Genomic DNA, 18,395 nt, shown 5'->3' on the forward strand with positions numbered 1-18,395 from the left:
GTGACTGCGTTTTTTCTTTTTTCTTTTTCAGACGCATTGTGCCAAGAACGTATTGTGACATGATGCTGCAACTCTTTTGAACTATGCCAGCGGCCATCTATACTTAGGTAAACATTAAGTAGGCAAAATTTCTGGCGTGAAGTCAGAAACAGTATTTTGGAATATCCTGAAGACAAATTTTAAAGTTCTGAAATCGCTGTGAGTGACGGGTAGTCGGCCTCCAGAATTTGAGTTATAACATTTTCTTTACGTTTTCAACACTTCTGGGAAAATGCACATAATATGTAATATCTATTGTATTCTGAATACAACTGGTTCGGGTTTGCGCTCTAGATCTGGTTGTACACAGGTTGCGATGTAGTAACCTCATCTGGTCCATTTTATTGTTGTTTGGCACCGCCTAGTGGATATCTTCTGGAATCACAACTGTGTCAAGTAATTTTAGTTCAATTAATGGAATTCAGAGCTGCAGACCACCTGATGGATGTTGCTACAGATTTACTGGTATAGGGGATTACAAATACGTGCTCACTAAATGAACATCATTAAATATAACACGGTCACGCACATATAGGCTATACATTTGCAAATGTCAATTAGTTGTTTTGTGTCAGTATATCAGTGTCAGTATATCCTTGTACTTCTTGTACTTGTACTTCTACAGTCTTGCGCTTTTGAGATCTTCCTTTTACTCTCACGTTTACCTTTTAGATGACAAACTGAGACACGTTAGGCCGCCTGCTCGCAAGATGAGGCATGAAACGAAACTATGTTCGGTGTGCGCTTTGTGTGTGTGTCTGTGTGTGTGCTGACTGCTGTCTGATTGCTGTCTACTGTGTGAGTGATTGAGAGAGAGGGAAGGAGAGCGAGAGATTTCCTGTACTACATCAAAACTTCGTGTTTTTCCTTTCATAGCAGTTCATAACGTTTTTAAAAGCTGATCCAGCTTCGGCATAATGCAAGCTATTAAATGTGTGGTGGTAGGCGATGGGTAAGTTGTTTAACTATTTTTTCTATGCTGTTCGGTTTTCCTCATTTGTAAGTTACACGTGTGTGTAAATGCGGAGGTGTTCTACAACTGCATTTACGGCGAACTGTTATATACTTTTTACGCGTTATTTGTGTGCTATTGGTGGTTGATGTTTTTACAAAGAGATAATCACGAGCAGCCTACAGTTTGGCTACGCGTTGAAACTTAGATACTTAATCAGAATTTTAGCAGTGATAAGGCGTGTCAACGCAGCGCAGTTTCTATTAAGGTTGTACATTTCACTGCGTTCCTAGTATTCCAGCTCTGCTTTTATGGTTACGTATCGATTGTCATATGTGCCCTTCAGAGAGCCGTACGCTCGTACAGGACTAAGATGTAACGTATAATAGGCCTATAATCTAAAACTCAGTGGTATGACTACCTGAAACTTGTGTGTCTATCTTGTTCTCTCTGACAGTTACAGATAGTGATCATGCAAGCAATTATGAGAAACAAACTGACATTTCATTTATACAGTATATACGCAGACATATATAGGCATTTGCATTTAGCAAGAGGCAGAGCATAGCAGTGTATGTTTTGAATGTTTGCTGCCACGTGCGTGTATTTGAGTTAGGTTTTTTCCCCCAACACCAATGCTGGCACTTTGAGCCCATCTCAACAGTTTTGGAAGCCATTGACCCATTGATCCGCTAAAGTTAAGAAACTTCTTTCCTCTGTAATTATCAGGTAAGCAATGTGACAATGTCCAGGCAAATACTTTTTTGAATTATCGACATAAGACTGTCTTGATCACCCTCCCCAGGTGCCAATTGATGGATTGCAGAGGGTCGTGTTTGGGGTCACGGAATTGGCTATGTTTAGTGGGAGGGGCTTGGGGTTTGAGCATGAGTTTAGGAGGCCCAGAGTTACGGCAGAGATTTGATGCGAACCCTGTTAATTCAATATTACCCCATGTTAATAGACAGTTTTGGTGTACTATGAAATTAAATCTGAGAAATGCTAAAGAGCTCACTTTTGTTAGCATGTTACTGAACACTTTAAAATTCTGATGAAATTATGACTTTATCAGTGCTGACATCTCTTGAGAGCAGAAAGTTTCACTCAAAAAGTTGCAATGTGTAGACTGTAAACAGAAATCACTGGGGCTAGGATGTAACTCTCCTGGGGAGAAATGTAACTGTAGGACTGGTGGAGAGACATAGGCTTTGAACACAGAATTAGCTGGCAATTAGTGTTGCAATTTGGCATAGTGTGTCAACATCACACCTTTATGGCAAGGACAAAGCTCATTAGAGAAGGAATACGCCGTGCAATAATCCCCAGCTCCATTCAGAGCGTATAAACTCTCTCCGTGAGAATTTTCACCTCAGATACCCAAAGGACCTTTGAAAAGAGGGTCTGATTAAAATGTTTACCACGGCCCCTTTCAGTGTGTATTGGAGAAACGATCCTAACAGCGACAAGCTGGGTTGGCCTGGAGAGCAGGAAGTGGCTCTGTGACACTAATGACATGCTGGAGATTGGGAAAGATAGCAGCCGATGCAGAGGCAGAGGGCGATTGAGATGTTGGAACGAGATAGAACTGGAAAGTTTGGCTCAGAGAGAGCGAGGGAGAGAGAGAGAGAGAGAGAGAGGGAGTACAGGAAAGAAAGAAAAAAGGTAGCCACAGACGATAACGTTAAGCACCAAAGAGAGTGAAAGATAAGGAGAAAAAAAAAGAAATAGAGGGCCTTTCGACAGAAGTGCAGCCTATCATTTTTCTAAGTATTTCCTGTTTTGCGTGGCTCTTTTTGAAATGGATCAGTTCCTCCTGTGCTATTTTGACTTGCACGCCCTGTGAGCTAAGTTCCTCTTCTGTTTTTCTCGGCGTTTCAACAGTGCTCCTGTCACCCCAAGTGACTGGATAAGAAAGTGGCTGAATTGGTGGCTCCCCTTTACAGAGATGCAATGCTCTTTTCCAGAAGCGCCCCTGCCCTGCCCTGCCCTGCCCTACCCCGCTCTACCCCGCCCCACCCCAGATCTGGTCAAAGTTGAAAGGACACCTGCAAATCCATGAAATCCTTTGCACTTTACCCAGTCCACTGGCTTAGATGGTGTGGAAGCTGTAACCATTTTTAGAGAGTGCGACCCTAATCTGTACTATGTCCAGATTCACATCACAGGCTGGGTCAGACATCAGTTTTCAGTACGGCTCTGAACCCCCAGCTGACCTCTGTCTGATCTCTGCAGGTTCGGCTCGCCCTGTTCGCTTTAGTTCATTTTCCATTTCCTTCGCCTTTGTGTGTAGAAGCCCTCCCACCGGGGGCTGTCTGTGAGAGTTACACGGTGGCGCAAGGCAAGCTGGGTAATGGAATCCTACATAATTTATGTAGCGGCTAACTCAGGGTCAGCAACAGGCAGGTCTTTAAAGACCTCACTGAGAATCACTGAACCATCCGTAAACCAAAAAAAAAATCAACCATATGTGTTGGGTGAAATTAAGATCCATGACAATTTTCATATGTGACACTGTGAATGTAGTGAGAGGGAAAATAAAGGCCAGGGGAATGAGAAAATAATGAAATCTGTACTTTAAGAAATTTCTGTTTGTATGAAGTGATGAATTAATGTAGCATGTGAAAATACCTGAAAGCTTTGGAAATATTTGCCAAGAGGATTTGGTGTCATATGTAAAATGTTCTGATTAAGATAATATCTGAGAAAGTGGCCTGATAAAGTGCATAATATTATTAAAAATAAATTTGCACTTGAGTACTGGTTTCTTACCCAGCTGCATTAAATTTACTCTTCTTTCATCATATATACCTTAGTCTCTGCATAAAATGATCATCAGCATACAGTTAGGCCTTGTATGACATGCAGTTAAGTCTTTCTTTGGTTCTTTGGTTTTTAGTGGACTGATATTGTCCTTTTTCCCATTTTATTTATTTAATTAAGTTTTATGTTATTGGAATGCAGAGCATTGTGTATTGCAATTTGGGATATTCAGTTTTCACGGAACAAGGAAGGATGGGTCTTTTCTGATTTTATAAACTTTCTGACCCTGGAGTCAGCTTCTGTACAGAGGCATTAACATCACAGAGCCACAAGAGTCAATAAAGTTTAATGGCCTGAGAGAGGGAGAACTCAGCGCCATCAATCATGATTACCAATCGTTTAAAGTGCATTCATCGTGTCACCTACATAATGAACTAACAGAACTAGCAGTGTTCTCATTGTGCAAATAGTGACAAGGGGCGCACCAGCAACAGGGGGGGCCACAAGCAGGACAGCTCCTCTTCGTAAACTGAAAAAATACAGTGCATCAGTTGGAAGCAGATGGAGAGCCCTATAATGAATGGCAGGCCTCGCTTGAAAAAAAAAAAAACAAGTGGATAATTTCATTAGCACACAGAAGGTCCTGTTCATGGGGCTCCAATTTTTTTTTAAAAAACACTTACATTTTACATTTCCAGTTATTCATTTGGCAGATGCTTTTATCCAAAGCGACTTACAAGGGAAGGTAGAGTACAAATACTACTTTACACAAATGTCCACACTAAAATTAATGGAATGTTAGTGAATACTACTAATACTACTACTGCTGCTGCTGCTGCTGCTGCTGCTACTACTAATAATAATAATAATAATAATAACCGAAATCTTAATAAGAACGCCAAGCCTCAAGCTCCAATCTCACAATCAAGCTCTCAGAACGCTATAATACATTTACATTTTATATCTTTTAAAAAACAATTTAATAAAATAAACTATGGATTTTACAAAAAATACAAAAACAAAGCTCTTCTCCCCTATGCAATTCTGTGAAACTGTGGAGCTTAACACTGCTGAAAACGAAGTAGTTTGTGCATTAGCTTACAGCTTCATAGGAAGCAATCAGTATGCTAGCATGCACCTCAAACAGCACACAGATAGGCCTGTGGCGGCCCGGGACAGGAGCGCATGAGAGTGGGGCGTGCACCTAAGCCGAACGCCATGAGAGCGGGTCTTAAAGCGCCTTGCTCTCCTGCCAGCCGTGACGCCTGAGGGTGCCTGTCATATCATGTCACATCTTTGGCAGCCACCTCACTTTGTGCTGCTGTTTTCTCAAGGGGCTCAGGCCCTTGAAGGGCCTATCAGATAGGGAATCTCAAAGAGCTTTGAAGGCAGTGAAACAGAAGGACCAAGAGGCCTTATCAAGGATTTAGGGCTTGCAAGATTCTTAATCAGCCTGCTAAAGGAAATATAAAAAAACCAAACGGCAAAAGTTTCAGTCTTAACACACATAGGGAGGCAAAAAAGGCCATGAGTTTGTTCTTCATTTCAAACTTCTCAGACAACTCTGTAACACAAATTAATCTGTCCAACAAATTGCAGAGCCACAAACCAATTAAGATTTTGAGACGGTTTCTCATTAAAATGACTTTGTTAATAAAATGCTTGGGTTGAAAAGCGGAAAAAAAATGACAGTGGGTTTGTTGATCTTAATAGCTGCTATAGTCATTTTGGGTTTAGTTGATGGAGGGGTCTTTGTGAAATGATAACAAAGCTCATAAAATCTCCAAATTAATTCTCTGCACTGAATAATAATCTTGAAACAAAACATCAAGCATACAAGCAAAAAAAATACAGCAAGTGATGGGTGAAGGTGATATATGACGTATTTTATTTATATTTATTTATGCATGTATAATTCTATGCATCAGGTGGATTATAGGAGATTTTAAAGATTTGCTTAGAGTTTTGTTTGTCCAACCCAGACATGAACAGAGCCGGTTTATTGCTGTAGGGGTTAGGTCCTTCAGTGTTCTACCGCCTCAGCTGTGTCTTTCAGGATGAGATGAGTAACGGAGCAACCTGACCCGAACTGAGTCAAACGTGTTAAGACCTAGCATCCTCCCCATCATGCTAGTTTGTGATTGAGTCAGCATGTCAAAGTGCCAAAACAGGATCGGTATTGGCAACCCTTTTTTTTTTCTTCAAACCGCTTGCAGCTTAGTTTCAAAGAGGAAAGAGCCAACCTCCATCTCTCTCGTTCTCGTTCTCTCTCTCTCTCTCTCTCACTCTGTCTCTCTTTCTCTCACTCTCCCACTTCACTGTGAACCATGTGGCCCATTCTGTAGCCAAGGCTACACGCTCTGAAATTCACTGCCACTTCCGCCACCTTCAGAGCACTCTGGCCAAGTTCCGCTTTGAATGGGGACACTCAATGTAGCACCATATGAGGACTGTGAGAGCCACCCCTGCATCCCAGAATTCCCCAGTACTTCTGATGCAACCACTTCCCTGATAACAAAGATCCTTCCATTCATACAGTGACCAGATTTTTTTTATTTTTGTTGTTTGCATGTTGTACATCATAGGAAACCAGAGAAACGATATGTAAATAATTGTTTTGCCATCAATAAGTGACACTCATTTTAGGTCCAGGTTTTGGACAGAAGACTGGACATATTCATGGCTTAGGCAGGATCATCATATCACAACCAAGTGATTGATACCCCTGACCAGGTTCCAGGTTCCAAAATCTTCCCTGTGTTGCCTGCTGCAGAGATCTAGGTGTGCCCACAACAGCCCCTTGGATGAGACTGTCTTGAAGTCTTATTTGAACTGAAATGAATCTTTTCGTCTCTACACCTCATATGTGTTGCCTCAGATCCATTTTTTCCCAATGCCCCTGAGCTATATCTAAATGTCCTCATTTAGAATGTCTCAGAGCACAACATTCCGAGACTCCTGTCTGTACACGCTTTCTGCTGCATGTCGGTCTTAGGAATTTGCCATTGTTCTTCTTCTTCTTTACACTGCCTTATTTAGGTTTATGAATGCAGATGTTTAGCCAGGCAAGGTTCATTGGTAGTCTCTGGTCTTTTTTTTGCGGAAACTGAATTTGCTTATGGGGGTGTCACGCAAGTATTTGTGTAAGTAGCAATCCACTCAGATTATTTCGGTGCAACACGGAGCGTTTGTGGTAGAGAGAAGGAGTGCCTGGAATTGTGCTGTGCTGCAGCAGGTTCATGACTGTGCAGGCTCACTTGTGCAAGACCCTGGAATGCCTGCCCTCTTTCTTGTGGGGCAGGATGACATGTTTCATTCGGTACTATTTTGCTCTGTTGCACTGGTTGTGTATTGAAAGGACCAGGCTCTGATTCACAGTTGGGTCATTGCCTAAAACCCTTTAAGACCTGCCACGTTTGGGGAAATCACTGAACAATACTACAAGACTGAAATACAAAAACTCTTGAAAAATCAAGTGTGTAAGGCTATTTTCTGAGCAGCTGAGGGGGATGCTCTTGAGGCAGGAGGCTGATGGTATTTTTTCATGATGTGAAAATGATCTCTTTCTCACTACAGCGAATAAGCGCGGGAGATTTCCCGTCCGGTTAAGGGCACTCTGAATTTTGATTCGCCTATCTTTGTACTTCAAAGCGCGTTCGATTGAGCTTGGCTTTTTTTTTTTTATTTAATTCTGCAGATCATTCTCCTGCTCTCAGATTGAATGTGTTTTGTGTTTCAGGGCTGTGGGAAAGACCTGCCTTCTCATCAGCTACACCACCAATGCCTTCCCTGGAGAGTATATTCCCACCGTGTGAGTGCCAGCATCACAAAGATACAACAGCAAAAAGAAGCTGTCATAGAACATACTGGCCAGACATGTGGCCAGAAGTACGCCATCCTGGACACACTGGCAGAATCAGAGCATCCCTAACACTGGATCTTGAAAAAAAAATCCTGAACACTGGGTCAGAAATAAACTACCTGAGGCAGATTTAGAATATCCTGAACACTTAGGTCAAAGCTGAACACCATGACCTTTGGGGGTAGATTTAGAATATCCTGAACACTTAGGTCAAAGCTGAACACCATGACCTTTGGGGATAGATTTAGAATATCCTGAACACTTAGGTCAAAGCTGAACACCATGACCTTTGGGGATAGATTTAGAATATCCTGAACACTTAGGTCAAAGCTGAACACCATGACCTTTGGGGGTAGATTTATAACATCCTGAACACTGAGGTCAAGCCTGAACACCATGACCTTTGGTGGTAGATTTATAATATCCTGAACACCGGGTTGGATTTAGAATAACACTCTAGTTTAAAAAAAAAAAAAAAAGGAACCTCGGAACACTCATAACATCTGAATTAAGTATTAATGTTCCTGTAGAAAACATGTAAATTAAATGCCTGAACAACAGCAGCTCAACGTTGTAATTTCTGCACTAGGGACTTCCATGCTGTGTCTTTTAGCATCTGTCACCATTTACCCACAGAACCTGTTTTATTTGCCAGAATGATATGGGTTCAAAACCCAGGTGGAGGCTGTATTCAAAGCTGCTAAGTAATTACAGCCACCCAGGTCTGGTGATTTGGAAGACGCTGTTTGCACCTCACGACATCTGCTTGTGCGTTTGCAGGTTTGATAACTACTCTGCCAATGTGATGGTGGACAGCAAACCGGTCAACCTGGGGCTCTGGGATACAGCGGGACAGGAGGATTACGACAGACTGCGGCCCCTGTCCTACCCACAGACGGTACAGTGCACAGCGCACACCCCCGCGTCACCTGTCACCAGCAGGATGGCTTCAACACCCGCTAAAAATTTCTCTCTGAGTGTTATAAGCTCTCACATTGCCACTCTGTCACCCTACCTACACTGCATCTGTGTGCTTATCGAATCGCTTGCTCTCTCAACCAGAGAATTCCTGTTGGTACAACACACACGTTTTATCAGACAACAGATTGTTTTCTTGGCCACTTGACACTGAAAGAAAACAAATATTTGGCAGTCCATGCTTCCTTTTTTCTCCCTCTCCCTCTCCCTCTCTCTCTCTTTCTCTCTCTCCTTCTGCTTTTCTCACTCAAACTATAAAAACCTTTCCCACGTTCAGCATGTTTTTACTTGTAAAATGCAAATGCAGATTTTTTTTCCTCAATCTGGCCACCTGCAGTACAGTGATCCTCATTATCTTTGGCCCATTGGTTCTGCCTTGCGTTTCATCCCTGCCCACCTTCTTGCTGATCTACATCCTCATTGCAAGGAAGGAATGTGTTCCTCCTTTTAGTTAAGGGAGTACATAAATACATTGTAGCTGGTTTTCTCATTCAGCACATAATCACCTTCATCTGTTCTGCAATGAATCTCCACCAGCACTTGCAGGTTGACTGGTAGGCAAAAAGGTCACCCAGAGCTAAAGAGGAAGTCAACACAAATGGCAGTTTAATGATTAAAATCTTCCTCGTGCTCTGGACTCAGGTTCCAGGCCCTATGTCATGTCATTGCTGACACAGCAGTTAATTTGGGTAGTATGACAGGACCTTAACAACATGAACAAAACAAAATTTCCTGCGTGCGTGCGTGAGTGTGTGTGCATGCGTGCGTGTGTGTGTGTGTGTGCGTGTGTGTGTGTGTGTGTGCATGGGGGAAATTATGCAAGCATTAGTTTAATTGTTCTCATAATGTGGGTGTGTGTGTAACAGAATGTAGTGCTGACGTGTGTGCGCATGCATGTGTGCACGCGTTTGTCCAGCTTTTACAGACTGCAATCTCTCTAATGTGTGTGCTTAGCAGAGTGCTGCTCTCACGTATCTGTGTGTGTTTTTGTGCTTCTTTCAGGACGTGTTCCTCATCTGTTTCTCTCTGGTGAGCCCAGCCTCATACGAGAACGTCAGAGCCAAGGTCAGTAGGAGCCGTGAGATCACCTCACGTTAAAAATAGGGGCAGTGAGGCGATGTAGACCCCCAAATGATCAGAGCTGGCAGATGTGAACCAATCACAATGTTGTGCAAAGGACAGTGAAGCCTTTTAATTGGTCTGTACATGTGAGTGATTGACAGCACATCATAGCTCAAGCAATTGTGGTGTTCATGAAGTCTCACTCTCTTACCTCTAGTTTTTTTATGTATGTTTTATGTGTTTATCTCTTTGTGCAGACAGGTAGTGCATGTGGCCAGTCATTGCTGTCTCTGAAAGATATGAAATGCAATAGTCAGAAACATAGCCAAACAACATGTGGACACAACAGTTCTGCTCTCACTGTACATTATCTTATTGTGGGTTTCTGTCTTCATATCCACTTTGCTGAGTTTCCCTTTGGCCTCATTACAAAACCTTCAAGACAGTTAACACCACAGTTAACTGTGCTTCTGTTTGATTAGTCTTGAAGAATGCTCTCTGAAGTGTGCTCAGTAAGATAACAGCCAAACCAACATGATAGGTGTGTCATCAACAGACAGTGAATCATACAGGGATTCCAGCAGAGATTACCAAAACAATGATCATTAATGATCCTTTGGTGTCCACTGTAATACACACACACACACACACACACACACACACACACACACACACACACCAACAGACTGACTATAAATTCTAGTAGCAGTAAATTCTGAGTGATTAAGTTACCGTTTCTGTCATTATCTCAGTGCTGATTTTGACAAGCTCAAAAAGAACAGTAACTGTCTATGCAGTTATCCATCCATACACTAGATGGCGATGTGCACATAATGCTGTTTGTCTTCTTACGTAGTGCCTACAACAGGGAATCTTGTATACTTCCCTGTAGTCCCCCGCATACCATTCCAATTTCCCCACTGTCAATGTGCATAAATCATTTGATGACTCACAGTGAGATGTCTTTTTTCGAACATTGATATGCATGCTTTTAGATTTTCAAACTGATGCAACCAAACAGTACCGGTTTAGGTTGCATTTCTGCACATTTATCTTCTTTATCAGATATAAAGGCTAGCATAAATGAATTGACGTTGTCATTTTTGTTAGTGGATTTATGATAATAGTGGTGGGACATTTTTAGAAGTTCTTACACGAATTAATTTGCAATGGACACGTGTGAATCATGCCAGGTTAAATAAGAAGAGTGTGGATGTCATTTAGTGGATGTCATTTCCTAATTAAATACAAAGCAGTGTGCTGTAAGTAAATAAGATATGGCCTTCACTCAGACTGTTACCCTGTGATTAATAGATCTGAATTATCTCGACACAAAGACAATATTGTTAAGATGCCTTAATTTGTTGATGGCAAGAGTGAAAGCAATTTCCCTGAAATAACCTTCAAAAGTACTGCCTGTGGCAATCACATGTGATACCTCCTTCTACAAGGACAGAATAATATTAGCTAGTTCGTCAAAGTAAAACTTCACAATTTCAATCCAATATATTGAGCCAGTTATGTTGAAATTATGTTAAAGACCAGTCTGAGAAGATTCCTGCATATTATCTGTTCCCTAATCCACCTGGTTCTACGTGATCAGTGACTCCTAGCAATTAGCTCCCATCCTGTCTAATAGCCAGCCCTGTTATTTAGAGAAAGACTTAAAAAAAAAAAAAAAACATTCGTTTCAACCATGAATTGTTTCAAAATGGCATTACCTGAAACTACTGCAGTGCAGTCATAATATAATGACATTGTGGGCTGATTTCATAATTATCCAATGACCTTCAGTTATTCAACCTCTGATTGCTACTAACAGGGAAATGTTGTAAAGAGGTATTATTTAAAGCATCATTGGGATCATTGTTATGTATCGCTACAATTCTCTGAAGATCCCAATATGACATAAAGCTGAGGATATACGACGTGCAGTGACTTGTGTGAAGGAGTAAAATAAACACCAGAGTAGCAAAGATCAACGCTTTTCAGGTGTTCTCCACTGCGAAGCTGCTGTTGTAATATAATCTTCCTCTGGCATTCTGATCAGTGATGCCTTATCCAAGCGATTCCTTTCAACATTATTGTTTGACTATGTAAATGAGGAGGAACCTCCGCTTTGTGATGTCATTGATAAATGTCACCGTAAAGCAACTGCAGTGTCAGAAAAATGGATGATTCATGTCATAGCAGAGTGAGACAGAGACAGCTATATTGTAATGAATAGCTTAAATGTACCGTGTCAAACCTGAAAATGATACACCCACACATTCAAAGGGCAGTATTTTAAAATTCATATTGAACCTGAGTGCTTAGCTGAGTGATTTGGCTTCATCTAATAGGGAAATCAAGCAAGTGGTAGTGATTTACACATTTTTATTAATTCATTCTTTTATAAACTCAATCTAGTGACTGACAAACTCCCAATATTATGAAATGGAAAGCAATTGTTGAAATTTGTTACATATAGATCATATAAACTGAATGGCTTCTAAAATGTTTAGATGAATATGCCTTATTTCCTGTGTATCTTTAATGCTAACAGTAGTGACTTTTGTCATTGGCTGAAATTGTTTACATGTTCAAAAGACTTTTAAGGTCTAGAAATTGGATATGCTCACACAGTGAACACAAAATCACAAGTACACTTAAGGTCATCCGCAAAGCCGCCTCACCCATAAAACAATGATTGGGAAAAACAATGATTGGGAAACTCACACAGCAGCGATGTTGTGTACGGCCTTCACAAGCAGCAAATGGTGCAACCATGAAAGACTGTCCAGCGGCTCAAAACCTAGATCAGCTACATACTTTAAGGGATATGAAGGCTCCTCTAAAGCCATTTGGATATGAGATATATTGTAGTTGTACTGAAGCGTTGATGTATAAGCCATATCACATGCTTCACATGTATAAATGAGATAGGAAACATAAAGCTGGCCATGTTGGCATGTGTTGATAGACTGAAAGGCTTTTCAAAGTCTCGTTCAAACAGAAATGAGTTTACAAAGTCCTTTTGGTTTGTGATTAGGTCCACACCACACACAATCTCCTTTCTCCAGCCTTTATGCAAATAGATGCACTTTCTTTCCCAAACAAACCCTTAAGTAGTTTCTTTTTTTCTCCTTCATCTTCTTCTCCTTCTTTTCAGTCTCTTTATTTTCCACCCAGTATTCCCAAGAAGTCGTCATGGCAACACTGGCCATATGCAAACAGAGTACTGGTAGATCTCAAAAGGTTCCGGAGATGTATTAGGATCTATTTAAAGACTGGCAAGCGCACATATGTGTAGGGGCGGAAGGGTTCCTGTAGATTCACATGCTCCACTCTGTTCAGCCTCTCTCGCGGATGGCATGTTGAGATAAAAACTGCTGTTGCTTTCTGTTTTTCATTAACGAGGTCACTAGTAGCAGTGGAGTGCGTATGAAGGCGAGTTGACATGCGTATGTATTAGCACAGATCTGAGAAGCTACAAGTTCTGGTCTATTGGTTTAGTTAATTATGAATTAATGTGGTTTTAAAACAAACACGAACACAGTTGAAGATAATAAGCTAGTCACATTTTGGCTAAAGTGGTGTACAGGCAGCCAGAATCGAAATCTGATTTTAGTCCATATGTGATCAATAAGGATGAATGTATTTATAAATTTACAGAGTAAACAATCCCTTCAAATAGTATGGACATATGGCCCAGCATTCAGCATGGAATTGTTAATTGTTATGCTTTATCATACTTCTACCCAAAAGTCCTGCAATCAAATTAAAAAAAAAAAAGTAAAAATTTAAATTATGTCAAAACATGAAGCGGTGGAAATCCATGTTCTTCAACAGTTTAGTCCTCATTTTAAGCTATTGGAACTTAATTCCACAATTCAACAGACACACCTGTGTGCTTATCACTGCTGACAGTAGGTCTGTAACCATGCCTGCAGACTGGTTAAAACTGGCAGGAGGATTGTCTACGTTCGGTCTGGAGTATGTTCTGGATCTTTGGGGATGCAGAATGTGGGTCCTGCGAGTAGTATTATTAAAGTTTCTGCCTGGAATTGAAACCTGATTATCTATGGGTGGCTTAGCTCTGTGCAGCCTTTCTGAACGATAATTTCAGCAACCTGCAGCCACACTGTTTGAGGACTGGCACAGCAACACTACTTGGGATCAAGAGCTGGTGCTACCCTTTTGCTGCGGTTGTTGTTGCACAACATTTACACAACGCTGCACTTACGTAGTCTTTATGCAGGTTCGAATTGTGATCTGATTCATGTTGACCTGTGGTACGAGACACTGGGCATCGGGCGCAATGGGGCATCAGTTTAAATTCTCTGGGGAATATTTCATTCGAGCTGCAGGTTTGCGCTTACAATGAATTTACCCCTTTAGAACCTGAAGGATACAAGGAAAATGAGCCAGGGATGTGGGGGAGTATAGAGTATGACCTCTGACATGACAGAAATGACATACCATAATATCTGTAGGCAGGAGTCTTTTAAAAAAAGCCCAGTAGTAGCATTCTTCTTACCTGTCCTTGCTTTTTCCCCTTCTCAGAAAATTGCTTAGAATAACGCTGAGGCTGACCATGATTACTTCTGGTTTCAAAGGCAGCTGCGTCTCTATCAGCCTGTGCATCCTCGTTCAGCCTTGGTCTTTGTGAGGTGCTCAAGGTTTGATGGTTGCTTTGTGCTGGCAGACAATGTGGATGGTGAGTGGGAGAGTCAGAGCTTTGACAGTATCCTTGGAGGGAGCTGAATGCTGCCAGGGTCCCGTCGTTGCTAAGGGCTGTTGAGCGTTCTACAGCACTAAACTTGGCCGCTCGGGAAAACAGATTTTGAATAGTTAATGACCATGACAGCCCACGATTTGTCTATGGAGTGATTTAAGGGACCAGATTTTTGATTTAAGATGTCATTTTCATTCATTTTAATTGACTGTGGCTGTCTGCCGTTGCCTGAACATATTTGTTAATAAGCGTAGTGCTTTTGCAATATTCATAGTAAAAACAATAAAAAACAAAGGCAAACACAAGTTAAAAATCCTCAGGAAAGAGTAACAAATAGCTCAGTGTAGCATTTCCCTATTAGTGCTAATTAAAGGTTCACAGCTGGGATTTCAAAGCTAGTCTTTGTTTTAGGCTAGTGTTTGTTACTCTATATAGCACACTTTCAGCTCAGTATCAACTATTGCTTTCCATGTGGTGCAAAACATGTCATTTTTGCTATTTTTATTCAGCTGAAATCATTTATAAATCTGCCGTGTCTCCACGATTAGACAGAAGAATTGCTCTAATGCCAAGCTTAAATAAAGTGCACAGTGAGTCACTAATATACTGCATAATTTAGTTATTTTAAGTATCTATCCCCCCAATCCCAGCTTGAAGTATGTACCCATCATTAGATATGATACAGAGAGAGATGCTCGACAGCTGAAGGGTGGTGGGTTGTTGTTGACAAACGCTATCATGATGAAAAACAAAATGTCTTTAGTGATGTAGTGAGCCACTGCCCAAGGCAGTACTTGCCAGCACCACCCAGCCGCACACAGGGCTTCAACCAGTTTCTTTGATTTCAAGATTAGTATCGATCTGCAACTTGGCCACCGTGATTGAGCACTGATCCTTCAGTGTTGGAGCAAAGTTACAACACCACGCCGTGAGTCAGATGTCAGGTTTAGGGTGGATGTTGAACGATAAGCCCTCTGCCACGTGTATGACAAGACAAACCAGACAGCGGAGGTGATACATAGGAGTGTCTGAGCACCCCCAACCTGAACCCCCCCCCGCCCCGCCCATTCCTCCTGGCACTCCAGGTAACCTAGCCTCTGCCTCTCTGTTTCTCTGCCAGTGGTACCCAGAGGTGCGGCACCACTGCCCCTCCACACCCATCATCCTGGTGGGAACCAAGCTGGACTTGCGGGACGAGAAGGAGACCATTGAGAAGCTCAAGGAGAAGAAGCTGGCGCCCATCACTTACCCACAAGGCCTAGCACTGGCCAAGGAGATAGGTAGGCCTGTCACTGTGTGTACATTTTCAGATATTTTCATAGAGTCACTGTTTTGTTTGATTTAGCTGTCGTGGAATTATATGTAAAGAGGTGCAGCTGGAAAGGGGTTTAGAGTATCAGAGAGTAAACAAGGGATGAGAGAGGCACGGAGCCCAGAATGGGCAAGGCCCCAGGAGGTAAGTTACAATTTGGGAGGAATTGCTCGGAATTGATTTATTTTCTTTCCCGGAATCTAGGGAGATAGACATGGATGGAAAGAGACGGTAGTGATTTTTTTTTTAATCAGGGGTGCTGATTCACAAAAAGCATGAATGAGATGTTTTTGTAATTACTCTTCCCAAATACAAATGGCAGTACAAACACAAAAGCTATGTGAGAGGATGTGTACAATTAACGCTAATCATCGCTATTGTAATTAAAGTAATCAAAGCCAATACTGCATAATACATATACTGGCATATACATAAGAAAAGGTAAGTATCTTCTAATTAAATACTTGATGTAACAAGACTTATTGGGAACAAAAATGGAGTTGGAAATCAGAGTTCCATTAAAATGTAACATCTTTATTTCCCCTTTTTCAAAGTAAGATACTTTTTCCTTGATGGCTTTAGTAGGAATGAATGTCTTTTCAAACTAGAATAGAATGTTTAAGAAGATGTGTATAATCCTCATATACAGTGATCTGTGACTTCTGTAGAGTGACAATTATGCAAAGAGTCGTTGGTGCCATATCTGTGGGTGACTCTGCATATGTGGGTATTTCAGAGTCTGTGATTGACTCATTTCTGTGAGGCACTGTTGCGTCTGTGAGTGGTTCTGCCCACAGTCGAAGTCTGGATTCACTCACACTAACCGTTAACTTTGACTCACATTCAGATGCACTCTGGTGCACTCCAGATGCGTCCATTCCGGTGGAAGCTCAGTCCAGGTTTTGTTTGTGACTCAAAGCAAGAAAAAAAAACATGGATTTATTCTTGAGTCAAAGTTAAGGAATTATTTTGAGTGGATTGTGCATATCTGTGCCACTCCATCTATCTACAAGGGGGTGCTGTGGCTGACCGTGCTCTATCTGTTCCCCACATGGACAGACGCGGTGAAGTACCTGGAATGCTCCGCCCTCACGCAGCGGGGGCTCAAGACTGTGTTCGATGAGGCCATTCGAGCCGTACTGTGTCCCCAGCCCACCAAGGTCAAGAAACGAGGGTGCCAGCTCCTCTAAGGGTAAGAGACAGGGGGCGGTAGAGAGACAGAGACGGGCAGAGTCTGTGTGCAGCTCACAGCCTTATTTAGTGAAATGCTGCACGGCTTTAAATAACATTTTTTTAAAAAGCCTATTTCAAAAGGTTTATAACTGCCTCAGTGAATTATAACCAGATAAGCATCTGCAGACACATTCTGCTAATTCAATTCAACTGCCTTGCACTTTGTTCTTAACTTTGAGCAAATAGTTCAAACAAGTTTTTTTTTTTTTATTTGCTTGTTTTTAATTGATTTCTGTGACAACTGACTTCATCATTGTGTAAGACATAAAAACTCCTATTTAAGACTTTAAAAGGTAGGTTTTCTTTTATATCTTATGAGGGAACCTCTATGAGATGCATTAGATGGTTATACGGAATAGAGTCTGAAGGGCAATATCTAATAGTGAGTTATGGTAACACTACTGTTAACCATGGTAATAACACAGTGATATCAAAATACTTATATGTAACTTACATACTAGATTCTACAGTAGTCTTGCCAGCTACACATTTGAACCCATTTTTGAACCCATTTTGTGCCGGTAGCAAAGCATTTAACCATCTGTATGATTTCCTGACTGTTATTTTTATTTATTTTTTACTCTGTCCAGGATGTGTTTGTTTACCCCAGAAAGAATTGAATATGACGAACCCACAGTGGAACTACAAGGTCTGCTAGTCTGTGCACATGTTTTTATATATATATACATTTTTTTCTCATTTATTTTCAGTTGCTTATCTAAATACACTTAGTAATATTTAAAAAACCTAAGAAATCATGGTGGTGTTTCCTGTATGTTTGTATCTGCCAGAGACTTATGTGAGCATACTGTAGTGTACATTTGCACAGGAGTTTGCACATGCAATTGTATAGGAAGTTTTTACCTTTGTCAGTTTACATAAATGACAGGTGTATATCAGAGAAAAGATAATTATAAATCTTCTTATTCATTTACCGCTGAGAGGAGATCAGTTTTTTATTTTATATTTTTACAGTTATGAAATTAGTGTATACACATAAGATATTTGTATTAGACACTGGTGGCCTTTAGGATTTGGGCTTGGTCAATACTTCAACTACTAAACTAATACTATTTTAATTAATTTCACTGTTCTGAAATTTACATTGAATAAATCTCTCTGTTGAATATCTTTGTTTCCAAATAAACTGTTGCTTTGTCTTCAGTACCCTGTTGAGTCATGCGACCCTCCCCCCCCAACCCACACGCACACACGCGCACACACACACGCGCACACACACACACACACACACACACACACACACACACACACACACACACACTGGATTTGAGATCACACAGTAGATCTGGCTGAGCTGAATAGCCAATAACGATGAAAAGGTTGGGGAGATCTGATCCTGAAGTTTCTTATCTGACTGTCTGATGTTGTCCTCTGTCTGATTCAGATCAGTCTTTAAGGGGAAAGTGTTTCTGATTGAATAAAATTGCCCATGGATCAAAAGGCACCTATGGAATGGAAT

At 41.2% G+C, this 18,395-nt stretch overlaps 1 protein-coding gene across 1 annotated transcript; it reads left to right on the plus strand.

Moving 5' to 3' along the window:
• The first annotated feature begins 841 nt into the window (after positions 1 to 841).
• Positions 842 to 17,856, plus strand: rac2 (Rac family small GTPase 2). The gene is made up of 7 exons (XM_036552244.1): positions 842 to 991; positions 7,491 to 7,562; positions 8,394 to 8,511; positions 9,594 to 9,656; positions 15,491 to 15,650; positions 16,742 to 16,874; positions 17,506 to 17,856. The coding sequence occupies exons 1-6, from the start codon at positions 957 to 959 to the stop codon at positions 16,870 to 16,872; spliced, it is 579 nt and encodes a 192-aa protein (XP_036408137.1). The 5' UTR covers positions 842 to 956; the 3' UTR covers positions 16,873 to 16,874; positions 17,506 to 17,856.
• The last annotated feature ends 539 nt before the right edge of the window (positions 17,857 to 18,395 follow it).

The sequence above is a fragment of the Megalops cyprinoides genome, chromosome 19 (genome assembly GCF_013368585.1).
Source record: "Megalops cyprinoides isolate fMegCyp1 chromosome 19, fMegCyp1.pri, whole genome shotgun sequence".
NCBI lineage: Eukaryota > Metazoa > Chordata > Actinopteri > Elopiformes > Megalopidae > Megalops > Megalops cyprinoides.

Bases quoted from the DNA above. Each gene is read 5' to 3' on its own strand.
- rac2 (XM_036552244.1), top strand. From the start codon at position 957: ATGCAAGCTATTAAATGTGTGGTGGTAGGCGATGG. The intron at 7,563-8,393 runs GTGAGTGCCAGC...GTGCGTTTGCAG, and splicing joins GGAGAGTATATTCCCACCGT to GTTTGATAACTACTCTGCCA. The intron at 15,651-16,741 runs GTAGGCCTGTCA...CCACATGGACAG, and splicing joins AGCACTGGCCAAGGAGATAG to ACGCGGTGAAGTACCTGGAA.